We start from the raw sequence: 18,430 nt of genomic DNA, 5'->3' as shown, positions 1-18,430 counted from the left end.
CAGCCTGCTCAAATCTGCCTTTGAATACCTGTAGGGAAGTTTTCATTTTCGTTATTAAACTTTTCATATCCAGAATATCTTCTTGGTTTCTTTTTAGGTTTTTTATTTCTTTATTTGCATTTATATTTTGTTCACACTTTTTTTTTTTTTACTTTCTTGATATCTTTCCTTAATTCTTTGAGCATCTTTAAGACAGTTCTTTAAAGGCTTCGTGTAGTATATCTGCCATCATTTGCCTGAAGTGACAGGCTCTTTCCTGTTTTCTCTTGTAACAACACCTTCTCCAAAGCTCCCCACTGTCAAAGGACTTAGACTTCAAGCCTCCTTCTTTCCTTTTCTACTCTTCCTTCACTGTAGGATGTCTTCCTCACCTCCTGAAAATTCTCTCTACACATCTTGTCATCTCTGGTGTTATTATTTATGTCTTGATTCTGCCCTGAGTGACCCTAAAAATCCAAAGACTCCCATATGTAAAAAATATCCTTCAGAGGTGAGCAAAGATCAGCTCCTGAAAGAGACATTTTGGTGACAAAGGGATTATAAAAATGGTTCATCAAATTCTTTAAAAAATATGAATATCTAAATGGCTACAGACATGCTGGGGGATTTTTATAGATTCAAGGAAACTAAGAAATATGACCACTCAATACAATATCAGACCCTAGACTAGATCTTGTAGTGGAGAAATGCTCTAAAGGATATTACTGGCTAAACTGACATTGCTGAAATATAGACAGTAGATAAAATTCTATCTTATTGTTCAAATTACCAAAGTTGATAACTATCCTGGAGATAGGAAGCAGAATATCCTTGCTCTTAGGAATATTCACTGAAAAATTAGAGGCGAAGTATAATGATATATGCAACTTACTCCCTAACATTTAGGCAAGAGATATGTATATGGTAGAGAGAACAAAGGGAACAAAATGCTAAAACTTGGTGAATCTGGGCCCTAGAATTATCAGTGTTCCTCCTTTTCTTGCAGCTTTTTTTGTAAATTTAATTATTTTTCTAAATACAATTTTTAAAAAAATGGCCCAATCTTTTGCTTCCTTGAATTTTATCTCTCCTTGGAGATTCTCTGCCTTCAATCACATAGCCCCCACACATATGCTATTCCAATTTCAAAACAGTTGTTTCAGGCTCTGTCTCAGTGATGAGCAACAGAATACACTTATCACAACTGAGGTCCTAACGTTTCTGTTTACAGAATCTAGACAACACAAGGGAAAATGAAATAAAAAACACATATCATGTACAAAAATATAAAATTAATACAGAAATACAAAGAGTTATGTTTATAATGTGGAGGCTTCAGGAACTGAGAATCAGAGTTTAGGTTTTGGAATCAGTAACAGCTGAGTTCTAATCTTTGCTCTGTCCAATAACAGCCATGTGATCTGAAGCAGAACATTTTGCCTTTTTGTTCTTTAGTTTCCTTTGTGGAACCCAGAGACAGAAATCCTCTGTGTTTGTAAGGGGAAAAAAATGCTAGCATATGAAGAAAATTTCTGAAAAGAAAAGTTTAAGGAGGGAAAGCTAGACGCCAAATAATCTCCTACCCCAAGATTTTAGTGGACTTCATAGGTATTCTTTGGAGTCTAAAAGCTTTGAAGTCTACAAGAATTTGTGGTTGCAATGGGGTAGAGAAGAGAATAGGGGAAAGAGAAAGGCCTCATTTACTAGGCTTTATCAGAGTTATGTGTTTTACATGTGGATTCATTTAGTATTTAGGATCTTAAGACACTTTCCTATGTTGCTGATGGAAATGGAGATTGTTAGAATGCCTTCATTTCGGCAATATCTATTCAAATAAAAAAGTGCATATGTGCACAATGAAGCTTATATAGGAATGTTTACTGCAGTATTGTTCTTTTTAAATATATTATTTATTTATTTATGTTTGTTTGTTTGTTTGTTTGTAACATGAGCAGAGGAGGGGCAGAGAAAGAAGAAGAGAGATAGGATCCCAAGCAGGTTCTGTGCTCTCAGCACAGAGCCCAATGCAGGCCTCAAACTCACGAACTGTGAGATCATGACCTGAGCCAAAATCAAGAGTTGGACGCTTAACAGGCTGAGTCCTCCAGGCTCCCCTTCTGCAGTATTGTTCTAAAAGCAAATTCATGGACACGGAATACTGATTAAGGGGATCAGTGAAATAAACTATTATACATGCATGTCCTTAAAGACTACATCCATGAAATAGAATGAGACATTAGCATATACTGATAGATTATGTGTGTTTACCAAAGAAAACAGGTAAGGAAGGCTACTATTTTTGCTGGGCAGTGGTGGCGTGGGAAGGATATATACAGGCCAATCTACCTCTTCAAAGGTCCTTTTTACACTTAAACTATCTCTGGAAGACCACACAAAAATTTAACAATGTTTTTCAGAAGGGGAATTTGGAGACACAGGAGATAAACGTACTCTTTTCACTCTATTCCTTTTTATTTTCTGCATTTGTTACCAAGTGCTCATATTACTTTTTTACGTTACCTTTTAAAAAAAAGATTTGTTTTTAAATTTTCAGCCACCTGCTTACTTCCAAAACCCTCCCCCAGCCCACAGTCCTTCTCCAGGGTTTTGGTTGTGGTGGTAGCCCACCACTGGTTTCTTCAGCAAGAAGCTGCTGGACTTGTGACTTAAGGTAGGCGTGGGAAGGATGAAAATAATCCAAGAGGGTGTGTGTGACACAGGTGGACATTTACTGTTTACTCTCTATCTTTTATGGTTTTGGGTATGTAATCATGTGCATATTAAGTGTTTCAGGATCTTTGAGCGCTGATCGTCAAGAAAGAATTCTTGAGATGTTTTACAGTGCAGCTTAGTAAGTCTATTTAAATGGCACTGGGACAGGATGCGGGCAGAAATATCCACACTTTTGCTATATGAATCCAGTGGTTATATGCTTACTGTTAAAGGGGACAGGGATGTGCAGGGAGTGTTAGATCATGTTTTCTTCGGATTTCTACTCATAAAACTATTTTTGCAAGATTTCTCTGGTGCTTATCATTTAGCTCCACATTAACTATTGGTGAGATATACAGCCAGTCATGAGACCCTTTAAGAATGTAGCAACCAGTATGTATTTGCTCTTTATCAGAACTATGCAGGCTACGTAGCTCGGCCTTCTGCACTAAAGGTAAACATTTTTCTGCTTTTATCACTCATCAGTAGTACCTTTTAAAAACGGAGAATTTGTTTATTTAAAGACATCCCCAACCCCCTTCTCAATCCCTCTCCTCCCCAACTGTGGGCACCCACAAACCCACGAGTTCACCAGCCAGAGTGTGGAGAGCCTTCTGCTCGAGGGAGGGGACTGAAGGGTGAGGATCAACCCTAGAAAAAAATGTCTTTTACTGATGGGGAACTGAGGTTTAGAAGGATAGCGTTGGTTTTCTTTTTCAGTTAAACAGGAATACAAATATATTTACCAGGCAGTAGGTAAGGGGGAAATAGGTCCTAAAATCCTTAGAATCATTAACTGTGAAAGAAGCTTAAATCGGAATCACCACTACTGAAAAGTAAGGAAGCTCGCGCGCTGCATGCCGGGATTTGTAGTCCCCTCCGGATGGCTCTCAGTGCGGCTGCGCAGGGGAGAGCCGCTCTTCCGGGCGCAGGCGTGCGGCAGAGGCGGCAGGACTGACTGGGCCAAAGCGGCGGTATCCTCGCGGGCCGCCGGGAGCTTGCCATGGCGGTTCCTGCGGCGGCCATGGGGCCCTCGGCGCTGGGCCAGAGTGGTCCTGGCTCAATGGCTCCCTGGTGCTCAATGACCAGTGGCCCGACACGCTACGTGCTGGGAATGCAGGAGCTGTTCCGCGGCCACAGCAAGACGCGCGAGTTCCCTGCGCATAGCGCCAAGGTGCACTCGGTGGCCTGGAGCTGCGACGGGCGTCGCCTTGCCTCGGGGTCCTTCGACAAGACGGCCAGCGTCTTTCTGCTGGAGAAGGACCGGTTGGTGAGCTGTCAGGGGCCGGCCCAGCCGGAGAGAGGGGCTGTGGTAAAGGGAGGTGTGGTGTTGAGGGAGAGAACGGGGGTCGGGTGGGTGGAGGTGAGGGGTGTGGGGATGATGGGGATGTGCAGTGCACGAGAGAGGAGTGTGGGAGTGACGGGGCTGGTGGTTAGGGGTCAGGAGGGGGTGTGGTGGAGAAGAGGACGGTGGAGGTGCGAGGGAGTGTGGTAGTGGGGGCGAGTGCAGATGGGGGGATGAAGACGGGTGGTGAGGAGGGTGGGAGAGACTAGGGGTGAGGTGGGGGTGTAGGAGAGTGGTAGGAAGGCGTTGTGCAGTGTGAGGAGTGGCTAGGGGCTGTGGTGCTTGCTGGTGAGGCCCCCGTGGTGGGAAGATGATAGGGCCTTCTGTGGGGATGAGCAAGAAGACTGGGAACCTGGGCCGTAGAGTGAGGGTGGAAAACCTGAAAGGAAGAGGAAGGGCAGGGAGGACCGAAGAGTAAGGCCATTGATGTGGACCCTAAACCTCAGAACGGTTCAGAGTGATTGGGGAGGAAGTTGGGAGTAGCTGGGGGAAAGGGCTTGGAAGGACTGATTTCTTTTCAATTATCTGGGTCTTTGTTGGTCACCAGGTACCTTGGTTTGAATAAGGTTAAAAAGCTACACGTGGAGGCAGGTACTTTTGTGTGAAGTGATGTTTGGGTTCTGTTCTTTCAGGTTAAAGAAAACAATTACCGGGGACATGGGGATAGTGTGGACCAGCTTTGTTGGCACCCGAGTAATCCTGACCTCTTTGTCACTGCCTCTGGAGACAAAACCATTCGCATCTGGGATGTGAGGACTACAAAATGCATTGCCACAGTGAACACTAAAGGTGACTTCAGAGAGAGGGCAGTAGGAATGAGCTACTTGTAGTCATCTCAGGCCTTTCCCTGATCATCTTCTCTGTCTGTGGCCTTGAGTTAGGTATGAGACATCCTGGGCTGAAAAAGGCAATCTCCAGCCCCTAGGACTTGGACTAGGTTTAGTGCAAGGAGAGAGGCATATGTGTAAAAGAGCCCTAACGTAACATGACTTGGCTCCTCTTCACTGGAGAGGTCTAAAAGATGGACACTCAGAATGGAGAGACTTAAGTCCGCCTGTGGAGACACGGAAGGCCTCACAGAATTTGAGCAGACTCTTAGAATAACTCATAGGGATTTGGTGGTCATGGCACAGTGGGTCGGTGGGGGGTAGGGGGCAGCTCTAGGAGGGACCTGCACGTGCAGATGTGCAGAGAATTTATGAAACTTGATGGGCTAGAATGGCTGATCTTGGAATGAATGGTCTTGGAGGTCTGGGACAAAATGACCTGGAAGTCGTGCAGCACATGTATAGAATCCGTTCTTCACCAGGTATTGTTCTATAAACCTTGAGGCCATTGATTATATTTTATTGACGAACATGTCATTGATTACAAGATGCACCAGTATTTTATGTGCTGGTAGGAAAGAAGATAAAGCTTCTAGGTAACTATGATACGTCACAAATTTTTGAGATGCATCCTGTTGCATTTTAAGGTACATTATAGATCATAAAGTGTGAAAAAATATGCATCATAGAATTGGTAAAGTTGATGACAGTTCTAACCGATGTGTTCACTGTGGGCCACTGGACTTTTTGATAAGACTGGCACCTGGACATGGAATGTTGTGGTGGTTCCTCCAAGTAGGCAGCTGGTAATGCATGTGTGCTTTAGGTGTAAAATAGATGAACATTAAAAACTGGCTGTGTATAGATTTTAATACCTACTGGAAAAAAAGAACTAGCCTGTAGAAGTCATTGCTAAACTGAAACTAAATTTATTTAAGAATTCTTTTGAGTCCATTTTAAGAAAAATTTTGAATACAGAAATACAGCTGTTAACATGAATAGGACAAAAATTGTGAAAGTGGCATTCAAATGACTGGAGTTTGGGAAATGCTGGTGTAAGAATAAGAGCTTTGGAGTTAAATCTGGCTTGGATGTTCAGTCTGTTACTTCATAGCTTTGACATTTTGGCTCATCTCTCTTATCTATCATTTATTTCTTCATATGTAAGTTGGGAATAATGAATTATTAATACATAGAGAATTATTGTGAGTACCCAAAGGGTGAAATTTGTAGATGAATGTGCTGGTCTCACAATTGGTGAGTAAGTGGTCATTCCCTTCTATTGACTAGGACCTTAGTGAATAGCTCTGGTCTTTGTATGATAAAAAAAAAAAAAAATCAACTTTGGGAGGATTATGGGCAAACAATATCTTGCTCATTATATCTGGGTTTCCAGGGGAGAACATTAATATCTGCTGGAGTCCTGATGGACAGACCATTGCTGTGGGCAACAAGGATGATGTAGTGACTTTTATTGATGCCAAGACACACCGTTCCAAAGCGGAGGAGCAGTTCAAGTTTGAAGTCAATGAAATCTCCTGGAATAATGACAATAACATGTTCTTCCTGACAAATGGCAATGGTTGTATCAACATCCTCAGGTGAGGGGGTACTAGCTTAAGAGCTGTCTGATCTTTGTGCTGGGTGCTGTGGTGGATACAGAGATGAATTAGATGTGAGTCTATTCTGAAGGAGGCCAAGGGACAAATGGTAATAAAGACCCCTAACCTCTGTTGAGCACCTTTGAGCCAGGCCCTTTACATTTTACCTAAGTCATCACAGAAATTCTAGGGAGTTGATAGTATGCATCTTATTTGACAGATGAGGATCTGGGGTTCATAGAAGTTAAATCACTAATCAACTGGTGAGCACTAGACGTAGATGCACCTTGAATTGTGGATAATTAGTACCTGTAAAGTCTTAGCTTAAATATAACTTACCCTCCAGGGAAGCCATCTTTCATCACCTTCCTACTTCCCCAGGTTAGAAGCTTATTTTTTTATTTTTTATGTTTTTATTAAAAAAACATGTTTAGTGTTTATTTTATTTTATTATTATTATTATTATTATTTTTTAATGTTTTATTTATTTCTAGGAGAGAGCGAGAGAGAGAGAGAGCGTGAACAGGGGAGGGTCAGAGAGAGAGGGAGTCACAGATTCTGAATCAGTCTCCAGGCTCTGAGCTAGCTGTCAGCACAAAGCCCGATGCGGTGCTCGAACGTACGAACCATGAGATCGTGGCCTGAGCTAAAGTCAGAAGCCCCACTGACTGAGCCACCCAGGCACTTGTGTATGTTTTTAAGGATAAAATATCTTGTGAATTCATACTCATAAATTCCAATTAAGTTTCAGTACTAGAGGAATAGAAGACTAAAAGTCTTCTATATTATTAGTAACTCTTTCCTTCCAAACTCAGTATTCAGGTTCTCAAGGACACAGGGGATTATAGAATTAGAATATCCCACAGTTACTTATTATCTCTATCCATGTTATATGTTGGGATATCTCAGAATAACAGCATTACCACTACCGCCACCAATGTGATTAAAGTAGTAAATTTTGCTTTTTGCCTATGCTCTCCTCATTCTGCCTCCATTTAGAAACAATAGTTTAGTGGTGCCTGGGTGGCTGAGTTGGTTAAGCTTAAGCATCTGACTCTTGATTTCAGCTCAGGTCATGATCTCATGGTTGTGAGCTTGAGCCCCATGTTGGGCTCAGTGCTGGGTGTGGAGTCTGGTTAAGATTCTCTCTCCCTCTCCTGCCCCTTACCTGCTCACATGTGCAGTTCCCCTCTCTCTCTTTCTCTCTCAATAAATAAATATATACATAAATAAATGAATAAGTAGTTAATACTATATATTATACTTTTCTTTTACATATGTAGTTTCCGTAAGAAGCTATATATGTAATGCTCATCAGTAGTCTATGCTGATAAGTCTCTAGTCCTGATTGTTAAAGCTTATTCTTTAGAGTCCTCAGGAATAGGGTTCTTGGGAACAGTATCCTTGAGTTCAAACTTATTATAACTTATATACTTATAAAACTTATAACTACTTTATTATATTTTGCTTAGTATTTGAGCTTTTTATAATTGATAGTCACTTTTGCTAGGTAGAAAAATCTATGGGGCACTTGGATGACTCAGTTAAGTGTCTGACTCTTGATCTTAGCTCAGGTCTTGATCTCAGGGTCGTAAGTTCAAGCTCCACGTTGAGCTCCATGCTACTTAAAAAAAATCCTTGATTCATATTTTCTTCCCCATATATCTTTTTTTTTTTAATTAAAAAAAACTTTTTTTAAATGTTTTATTTATTTTTGAGAGAGAGATAGAGACAGCCTGAGCAGGGGAGGGTCAGAGAAAGAGGGAGACACAGAGTCTGAAGACAGGTTCTAGGCTCTGAGCTGTTAGCACAGAGCCCGATGCAGGGCTCTAACCCACCAACCACGAGATCATGACCTGAGCCAAAGTTGGATGCTTAACCCATTGAGCCACCCAGACTCCCCCTCTCCCCTCAGTATATCTGAAATACTCGATTTTCTTTTAGCAGAAAGTCTTATTGTCAGAAAGGCCTGATGATAATTTAAATTTGTTTTTTTTAATGTTTAGAAAAGTTTGTTTCAATTACAGTCTGATATTCTGTTGTCTTACTTTGATTTTCGGATTGCCATCTGTCTTGTTTCTCAGCTACCCAGAGCTGAAGCCTGTGCAATCCATCAATGCCCATCCTTCCAACTGCATCTGTATCAAATTTGACCCCATGGGGAAGTACTTTGCCACAGGAAGTGCAGATGCTTTGGTCAGCCTTTGGGATGTGGATGAGTTAGTGTGTGTTCGGTGCTTTTCCAGGTAAGCAGCTCTGCCAGTACTTTCCTTGTGGGATAAGTTAATTTTATTTCATTTTGGGTGAAATTGTGTCCTTCTCTTATTGAGTTATTCTAATGTCTCCTGTGTCTACTCTGTTATAGGCTGGATTGGCCTGTGAGGACCCTCAGTTTTAGCCATGATGGAAAAATGCTGGCATCAGCTTCGGAAGATCATTTTATTGACATTGCTGAAGTAGAGACAGGTAAGTGAAACCCTCACTACCATAGTAAGTCTTCTCTCTGTCGTCTGTGGCGCCATCCGGACTGCTCCTGTCTCGTGTTTTCATCTTTACTATTTCACCAGCATTAGGATAAGTGAATTTGTCTTCTTAAGACAGGTTTGTTTATTACGACTGCTATAGTCAGGTCATGAGGGAGCAAAAAGTTAAAATGGGGCAGGTCTGACAGAAGTGATTTTGGAAAGTATTTTGCATTTTATTAATTTTTAATTCTTCTATTATGATGAAAATTATAAAATACAGAAAATAGAAAGAAAAAAGTATGACCTATGATCCCACCATCTAAATACAGTCTCTTTTAGTGTTGTGGTGTATTTTTTTCTATATTTTGCTTATGTGTACCTTAAAAAATACATATTTTTAAATAATTTTAGGAATTATCAAAAGACATGTGATTTGCTTTAAAAACAACCAACAGAATTTGAAAATAGAAAAATGGGAGAAGAGTATTCATTTTACAGAAGAATTTCCTTAGATTTACTTATTTTTATTTAAAAATTTTTGTTTTTGAAGGATAGTTGACATACAATGTTATATTAATTTCATGTATGACAGTGATTTGACAGTGATATGCATTAGTCATTGACTGTGGTAAATGTAGTCAACATATAACATTATTACAATGTTATTGACTATATTCCCTTTGCTGTACTTTACATTTTCATGACTTACTTATTTTGTAGGTGGAAATTTGTACCTCTTAATCACTTCACCTATTTCACCCATCACCCTAACTCTCTTCTCTCTGGCAACCACCAGTTTGCTTTCTGTATTTATGAGTCTGTTTTCTATTATTTATTTACTTGTTTCGTTTTTTTAGATTTCATGTGAAAGTGAAATCATACGGTATTTGTCTATCTGTCTGACTTATTTCGCTTAGCTTAATACCCCTTCAGTCCACCCATGTTCTCGCAGATGGCAAGATCTCGTTCCTTTTTGTGACTTATTAATATTCCACTGTGTGTATATACGCCAAATCTTCTTTATCCATTCATCTATCCATGGACACTTAGGTTGCTTCCATATCTTTGCTATTGTAAATAATGCTGCAGTAAACATAAGAGTGTATATATCTTTTTCAGTTGGTGTTTTTGTTTTCATTGGGTAAATATCCAGTAGTGGAATTACTGGATCATATAGTATTTCTATTTTTAATTTCTTGAGGAACCTCCATACTGCAAAGTTTTTGTCGAAAGATCAGCTGATAGTCTCATGGGTTTTTCCTTGCACATGACTGTTTATTTTTCTTTTACTGCTTTTAAGATTCTCCCTTTATATTTAAGTTTTGTTATTTTAATTATTCAGGTGTGAACCTTTTTGGGTTCATCTTGTTTGGGGCTCTCTTTGCTTCCTTAATTTGTATATCTGTTTCCTCCCTCAGATTTAGGAAGTTTTCAGCTATTATTTTTTCCCCTTTTCTTCTCTCTTTCTGGGACCCTTATAATATGAATGTTAATTACACTTGATGATTTTGCAGAGGCCCCTTCACCTGTTCTCACTTCTATTATTCTTTTATCTTTTTGCTGTTAGTTTTGGTTGCTTTTTGATACCCTGTCTTTAAGAGCTCTGATTCGTCTTCTGCACCCCCTAATCTGCTCTTGATTTCCTCTAGTGTATTTTCTGTTTCAGTTACTGTATTCTTTAGCTCTCACTTGCTCTTTTTTACATTTTCTGTCTCTTTGTTGAAATTCTCACTGAGTTTATCCACTCTTTTCTCAAGTCCAGTAGAGTTTCTTTATGACTATGACTCTGAACTCTTCATCACGCATATTGCTTGTCTCTATTTTGTTTAGTCCTTTCTCTGTGTTTTGTCTTGTTTTTTCATTTGGGACATATCCCTTCTTTTGTCTCTGTGTGTGTGTTTCTATATGTTAGGTAGGTCAGCTATATCCCCTCATCCCCTGACCTTGAAAGTAGTGGCTTTACGCAGAAGAGGTCTTGTGGTGCCCTGTGTGCTATCTGCCCGGTCACTGGAACCAGGCGCACCAGGGGTGCCCTCTGTATGGGCTGTGTGTACCCTCCTGTTGTGGCTGAGCTGTGATTGTTATGGGCATGCTGATGGGTGGGGCTGGCCCTTAGCCCAGCTGGCTGCAGTGACCCGCTTTGCCTGCTGCATGTGCAATGGGTGGGGTTTGCTGCCCATGCTGCTGAGAGGTCTGGCTGCAGCTGCCATGGGCTCAGTGTAGGTGGGGCTAGCACTCAGCCTAGCTGCCTGTAATTAGCCTCTGTGGCAGCTGCAGATACATGGAAAGGCAGGGCTTATTCTTTGTGCAGCCAGCTAAGAGGCCTAACTGTAGGAACTGTGGGCAAGCTGGTATATAGGTATCTCCCCTGTCCTCTAGGGCAGGAGTCACTTTGGAGGGGTGCTTGTCCAATCTGGGGCTGCTTGCTGGGTGTGGCAGGGCAGGAGCTGCTTTGGAGAGGTACCTGAGGAGGCCAGTGGGCTGGGTAGGGTGGGTAGTAGGAGAATGCTGGGGCAGGGCATGTGTTGCTAGTGAGGAAGATGGCGAGTGTTAGAACTGGCTTCTGCAAGCGTCCAGCTATCTAGCTAGGCTCAGGGAGGGCAAGAAAAATGGCACCCGCCAGCACTTTTTATTCCTGGAGAAATCTGCAGATCTCTGCCCCTCTGGCATACATCCTAAAATTAGTCAATAAATCCCCTTCATGTATACCCTGGGCGCTTTTCACGCTGCTGCTTCTGTGCTGTCTCCGGCTGAGATACTGAGTGTGCTGGCTCTTTTGCCCTCCAGTTCTCCTATAGTTAAGCCCCGCCAATTTCTAAAGCTCCCAGAGTGAAGCCTTGCTGATCTTCAAACCAGACATTATAGGAACTTGTTTTCTCAGTGTAGGTCCTTAGGGGCTAAGGTAGCCCTGTGTGGGATCTGATTCCCTCACTCCATGCTTGTGGTCTCACTCCCGTTTGTGGTTATTTGCACCACGGGTTTGGTTCCTGACCGTATCTCTGCCCCTTCTGCTCTTTCAGTGTGGCCTTCTCTCTATGATTAGCTGTGGAAGATCGCTTCTGCTGGTCTTCAGGTCATTTTCAGTTAGTTTCAGTAGACATACTTGTTGCCTCATTGTGGCCCTGGGAGGAGATGAGCTCAGGATCCTCCTCCTCTGCCATTTTCTGTCATTACCCTCAGATTTATTTTGTAATGTAGCTTTATTGTTTTTGGAAATACATGATACTTTAGTAAAATAAGTTAAACTGTGTAGAAAACTTCAAACAGTAAAGTAAAAAAGTAGAAATTCCACAATTAACAACACCTCTGTTGATGACACTGTGGTAAGTGTTGTCCAGCCATTTGGATGTGCAGCTCCTTTGTGCCATCCATGTCCATGTGATGCACGGATACTCTCCTGCTCCAGGATGTGCCTGCCTCACCTGAGGATGTTACAGCTTCTTACATGGCTGCTGAACTCTACTGCCACTTTTTTTTTTTTAATGTTTATTTTTGAGAGAGACAGAGAGAGACAGTGCAAGTGAGGGAGGGGCAGAGAGAAGGGAAGACACAGAATCTGAAGCAGGCTCTAGGCTCTGAGCTGTCAGCACAGAGCCCCATGTGGGGCTTGAGCTCATGAACTGTGAGATCATAACCTGAGCTGAAATAGGACGCCTAACCGACTGAGCCACCCAGGCACCCCTCTACTCTCACTTTTAATGCAGTTTAGAATCCCATTGAATATATCAGTATATACTTAAACTACCAATATATACATATATATGCTAGCAGATACTTGTCCAACTATTTGGTGGATTTTCATCCTTGCACCATTATAAATATGCAATATAATATTTATAAATATGCAATAAAAATGCTGTGAGAAATATCCTTATGCACTTCATTTTACCAATGCGGTTATCCTTTTGGGTAAGCCACTGAAGTGAATTGTTGACTGAGTCCAAGGTGCTCACATTTTGTAAAGGACTAAACCACTTACAGAGAGGTTGTCGCAGTGTTTGCTCTTGACACTGCATGTGTGTGCTGTTTTTCCTGTGCCATCTTTGTGCAAGTTTAGTTGTCTGCCTCACCTAATAGATATAAAATATGATTTAGTTCACATACAATCTTCAGGAATATATCAAATATGGCTGTTTTAGTTTTTCTGAATAGTTCAAATACTTTTTATTTTTTAATTAAAATTAAAAAAATTTTTTTAGTTTATGTCCAAGTTCGTTAGCATATAGTGCAACAATGGTTTCAGGAGTAGATTCTTTAATGCCCCTTACCCATTTAGCCCACCCCCCCCCACAACCCCTCCAGCAACCCCGTGTTTGTTCTCCATATTTAAGAATCTCTTATGTTTTGTCCCCTACCCTGTTTTTATATTATTTATGCTTCCCTTCCCTTATATTCATCTGTTTTGTATCTTAAATTCCTCATATGAGTGAAGTCATAAAATATTTGTCTTTCTCTGACTGACTAATTTTGCTTAGCACGATACCCTCTAGTTCCATCCATGTAGTTACAAATGGCAAGATTTCATTCTTTTTGATTGCTGAGTAATACTCCATTGTATACATATACATCACATATTTATCCATTCATCCATCAATGGACTTTTGAGCTCTTTCCATACTTTGGCTATTGTTGATAGCGCTGCTATAAATGTTGGGGTGCATGTGCCCCTTCAAAACAGCATACCTGTATCCCTTGGATAAATACCTAGTAGTGCAATTGCTGGGTCGTAGAGAGGTCCATTTTTAATTTTTTTGAGGAACCTCCATACTGTTTTCCAGAGTGGCTACACCAGTTTGCATTCCCACAGCAGTGCCAAAGAGATCCTCCTTCTCTACATCCTCACCAGCATCTGTTGTTGCCTGAGTTGTTAATGTTAGCCATTCTGACAGCTGTGAGGTGGTATCTCATTGTGGTTTTGATTTGTATTTCCCTGATGATGAGTGATGTAGAGCATTTTTTCATGTGTCTGTTGGCCATCTGGATGTCTTTGGAAAAGTGTCTGTTCATTTCTTTTGCCCATTTTTTCACTGGATTATTTGCTTTTTGGGTGAATTTGATAAGTTCTTTACAGATTTTGGTTACTAACCCTTTATCCGATATGTCGTTTGTGAATATCTTCTCCCATTCTGTTGGTTGCCTTTTAGTTTTGCTAATTGTTTCCTTCACCGTGCAGAAGCTTTTTATTTTAATGAGGTCCCAATAGTTCATTTTTGCGAGGCAAATACTTTTAACAAGTTTTTTTTTTTTTTTTTTTAAATTTTTTTTTAGTGTTTTTATTTATTTTTAGGAGAGAGAGAGAGACAGCGTGAGCAGGGGAGGGTCAGAGAGAGAGGGAGGCACAGACTGAAACAGGCTCCAGGCTCTGAGCTGCCAGTCAGCACAGAGCCCGACGTGGGGCCCGAACCCACGAACCGCGAGATCATGACCTAAGCGAAAGTCGGACACTTAACCGACTAAGCCACCCAGGCGCCCCTGTTTTTAACAAGTTTTTTAAAAAAAATTTTCTGTAGGCTAAAAACTATAAATCAGATGATTATGAAAGGGAAGCACAAGTATATTTACAGCATTGTTTTATGCATAAATGGGAAATAGTCCAAATTTTCATTTTGATGAACTAACTAAATAAGTTGTGATGCATCCATGTTACAGTGTGCCAAGAGAAAAAACAACTCTGTATGTGCTGAAATGGAAGATTAGCAAGGCATTTTACTGAATGAGCAAAACAAGTAGCCAGTCCAGTGCATGTAATGTGTTCTCATTTAGGTGAAGAAGCTAAAGCTAAGTTGATAGGATGACTTTTGAAAGAACTTATTTCAGGGGTGCCTGGGTGGCTTAGTTGGTTAACTATCCAATGTTGGCTCAGGTCATAATCTCTTGGTTTGTGGGTTCGAGCCCTGTGCTGGACAGCTCAGAGCCTGGAGCTTGCTTCGGATTCCATGTCTCCCTCTCTCTCTACCCCTCCCCCGCTCATGCTCTGTCTCTGTCTTTCAAAACTGAATAAATGTTAAAAAAAAATACATATTAAAAAAAAAGAATTTATTTCAGACTTAGAATATTGGGAGAAGACTGCCATAGGGAAAAAGGATAAATTTAAATTACAATGTAATCATTATTACTGAAATCAATTAAATGAAAAGTTCCGTTCCTCAGTCATCCTAGGCTCATTTAAAGGACTTCAGTAGCCACAAGTGGCTAGTGGTTTCTCTGTGGATGGCGCAGTTGTAGAATGTTTCCATCACAGAAGTTTCTGTTGCCCAGTGCTACTCTGCACCCTTGTACTTTCTGAATTTTATGCAGTAAGCATGTCTTTGTATATTAGTTTGTAAACTGAGTAGTACATGTTCATTGTAGAATATTTAGAAAACACTGACAAATAAAAAGAAGAAACTAACAGTCACGTAAAGGTCTATAATTTGGAGATAGGTATTCCTAACGTATTAAGATATTTCTTTCCAAACTTTTTTTCATATATGGATATCTATATAGATATTTTACGTATAGACATCTATATATGTGTGTGTCTGTTTTATATACAGACATCTATACGTGTGTGGGTGTGTACATACACACTATAGTTGGAATCATATGTTAAGATTTTATATCTTACATTTTTTTCTTACATATTTTTAATAGTTGAATGTAAAACAAGTAAGAATTTTATTTCTGATAGCATATATTTTAAAAGTCCACTTATTTTCAGCTTTTTAAACATCTCATACATATTATACTGAGTCTTTTGGAACTTTGGTGGCCTGGAGTAGTAATGTCAGTCTCACCCAGATAGTACCTTCTTTATCATTCAGAGATTAAGCTTTCCAATAAAACTGTCAAGATATAAAAGTTTATGAAACCATATGGTTATTTTGGAAACAATTTAGAAGGCCTCTTCATTAAATGAATGGCCTACTCTACTCTGGTTTTCATGAACTGTATAAATTTCTTTATCTTAACCAATCCCAAGTGAGTTTGACAAATGACTTCGAGTTAAAGGCCTAAAGAGAAGTAAAAGGGGAGTAGCAGCCTCTGAAACTATTCTTTATATTTGTAAAATGCAGAAATTTGCTTAGACATATAGCTAGACTGCCAGATCCTAGCATCATTAAGAGTGGTTAACTGTCTCTGAAATAGGATTCTCTCTACACACACACACGTGTGTGTGTGTGTGTGTGTGTGTGTGTGTATTTAATGTTTATTTTTAAGAGGCAGAGAGAGACAGAGCATTAGCAGGGGAGGGACAGAGAGAGGGAGACACAGGATTCTCGAAGCAAGCTCCAGACTCCACACTGCTAGCACAGAGGCTGACACGGCGCTCAAACTCACAAACGGCAAGATCATTACCTGAGCTAAAGTCAGATGCTTAGCTGACTGAGCCACCCAGGTGCTCCTATATACATGTATATTTTTAAACAGCTTTATTGAAATATAATTTACCATATAATTGACTAGTTTGAGGTATGTAATTTAATGCATCCTCCATCTTAAACACCACATCGTTAATGTTTTATTACATTAATCTTAACCCTAAGGTTGAAAAAAAGCAAAGTAGGACTAGAGGAATAATGGCTTTAGAAAAATCCTGTTTAATTTCAATAAGTAGGAAGAATAATGTTTTTGGATAAAGAAATCTATTTACAAGACATTGTGATTTAGCAGAAAGATCTGTAGCTTTGAAAACAGACTTCATATGCTGACTCTGCTGCTTCCTTGATGTATGACTTAACTGTTAAGTCATTTGTTCCTTTATAAAATGGGGTTAAATATCATTTGCTGGGTTGTCATTAAACTTTATTAAAATGAAGTATAATTCATCTGATTCCTAAGGGGTGCTCAATAAATAGTAACCACTACTGCTGTTTTCCCAGGGAATGCAGAATAGGTTCAGAGCACAGGCTCTGCATTCAGATCTTCCTCTGCCACCTACTGACTTGTACCCTCTCTGTGCCTCAGTGTTCTCTATAAAATGAGGTGATGATTATATCTATCCTATAGGGTTAATATGTGGATTAAGTGAGGTAATGTAGGCAGGTACTTAATGAACGTGATTTCTTACTATTAACATATTTATTGGTTTCTCTATATTGATTTTTATAGGAGACAAGCTATGGGAGGTGCAATGTGAGTCCCCGACCTTCACCGTGGCTTGGCACCCCAAAAGGCCTCTGCTGGCATTTGCCTGTGATGACAAAGATGGCAAATATGACAGCAGTCGGGAAGCAGGAACTGTGAAGCTGTTTGGGCTTCCTAATGACTCCTGATAGGAGGCACTGGCAGAGGCCTTCCTTTGTGTATTAGTTTGGTCTGTTCTCTTGGAACTGGTGGGCACCTCAAGTGTTTGAGTTGGTAAAAATTATACAAGGCTTTGTCAGTCTGCCTAGTAGAGTTCCCTTCTTGTAATGTGAGCTCTTCCCATTCTTCCCACTCTACAGGAAGGCCCTGCATCATAACACCAGCGTATCTTGTCCTTTGGGGACCTCCTGTCTTCCTTGCTTTTGGATGTATGGTAGACTTTGTTGGGTTGGCTTCTGTGTGGACAATATCTGCTTTGGGGCAGTGAGTGAGGGAGGGTGAGATGGGGATGGAGATTTTTTTTATAATAAAGAAATGTATATACTTTTGAGAATTGATCATTTAATAAAACTTAATTACAGGATTTCTAAGATTTTAAAAGTTAACGGTATTTTTGTTACTTTTTTTTTTATATCATTACAGGGAGATGATGTAGTTTTGCATTAAAAAAAAATGTCAAATTGAATTTAGAGGTTGTATTTCTATCATTTTATGTCCTAACCAAGAACTTTGGAAATGCAGGGACCCAGCATGAAATGTATGGGCAACAGTAATCCTTAAAGTCTTCAGTTTATGTATGTGTATAAGTGGTCTAAAAGTATAAGGATCTGTAGACAATAAATTTATGATAAACATTGATAAAAGTAATAAAATAGAAATAAATCCCAAATCAGGGTAAGACATATAGATTAGAATAGAATGTCAAGATTGGGGAAATTAAAATAGAAATATGCAAAGGAGGACCTGAGGGATTGAACTAAAATTTTTGCTGTGCCCCCTGGTGGCAAAGTAAAGAAGCGATAAATCAGTTAATTCTTAAAAAGCAAAGCATATGCCAATTCCTCAGGGAAAACAGAACTTTTGTTAGCTCTTACCTCCAAGAGAAATGGCTCATATAGGAGATTACCTGTGAACAATATCTTGATCTTCATTGTGTTTTAATGTACTTGGCATTAAAAAAATAGGAATATATGAATATACCTCAATAAATGATGTTTGTAGAAAATTTTGGAAAAAGATAAGCAAAAAGAAGAAATCCTATTTCTCCTCCCAAGAGATAATCACTAGTATCCTATGCTCATAGTTTTATATATATATATATATATATATATATGCACACATATACATATAAAATATAGTTACATATATGTAACATGTTTATACAAATCTTGCAGAGTAGACAAATCAAGTGTGACCAGATAAAGCATGAAAAGT

General features: G+C 39.9%; 1 protein-coding gene across 1 annotated transcript; it reads left to right on the top strand.

The window, feature by feature from the left end:
• Nucleotides 1-3,624: 3,624 nt before the first annotated feature.
• Nucleotides 3,625-17,579, top strand: THOC3 (THO complex 3). Its single transcript, XM_039239705.1, has 6 exons — nt 3,625-3,961; nt 4,669-4,825; nt 6,260-6,464; nt 8,549-8,710; nt 8,830-8,930; nt 17,021-17,579. Exons 1-6 carry the CDS (start codon nt 3,695-3,697, stop codon nt 17,182-17,184), a joined length of 1,056 nt encoding a protein of 351 aa, XP_039095636.1. The 5' UTR covers nt 3,625-3,694; the 3' UTR covers nt 17,185-17,579.
• The last annotated feature ends 851 nt before the right edge of the window (nt 17,580-18,430 follow it).

Source organism: Hyaena hyaena, unplaced genomic scaffold (assembly GCF_003009895.1).
Source record: "Hyaena hyaena isolate Hyena2069 unplaced genomic scaffold, ASM300989v1 scaffold_160, whole genome shotgun sequence".
In the NCBI taxonomy this organism is placed as follows: Eukaryota; Metazoa; Chordata; class Mammalia; order Carnivora; family Hyaenidae; genus Hyaena; species Hyaena hyaena.
This window is presented reverse-complemented; position numbering and strand designations above follow the sequence as displayed.

Coding starts and splice junctions, on each gene's coding strand:
- THOC3 (XM_039239705.1), top strand. CDS start 3,695: ATGGCGGTTCCTGCGGCGGCCATGGGGCCCTCGGCGCTGGGCCAGAGT. Junction 3,962..4,668: donor TGCTGGAGAAGGACCGGTTG/GTGAGCTGTCAG, acceptor CTGTTCTTTCAG/GTTAAAGAAAACAATTACCG. Junction 8,931..17,020: donor CATTGCTGAAGTAGAGACAG/GTAAGTGAAACC, acceptor TGATTTTTATAG/GAGACAAGCTATGGGAGGTG.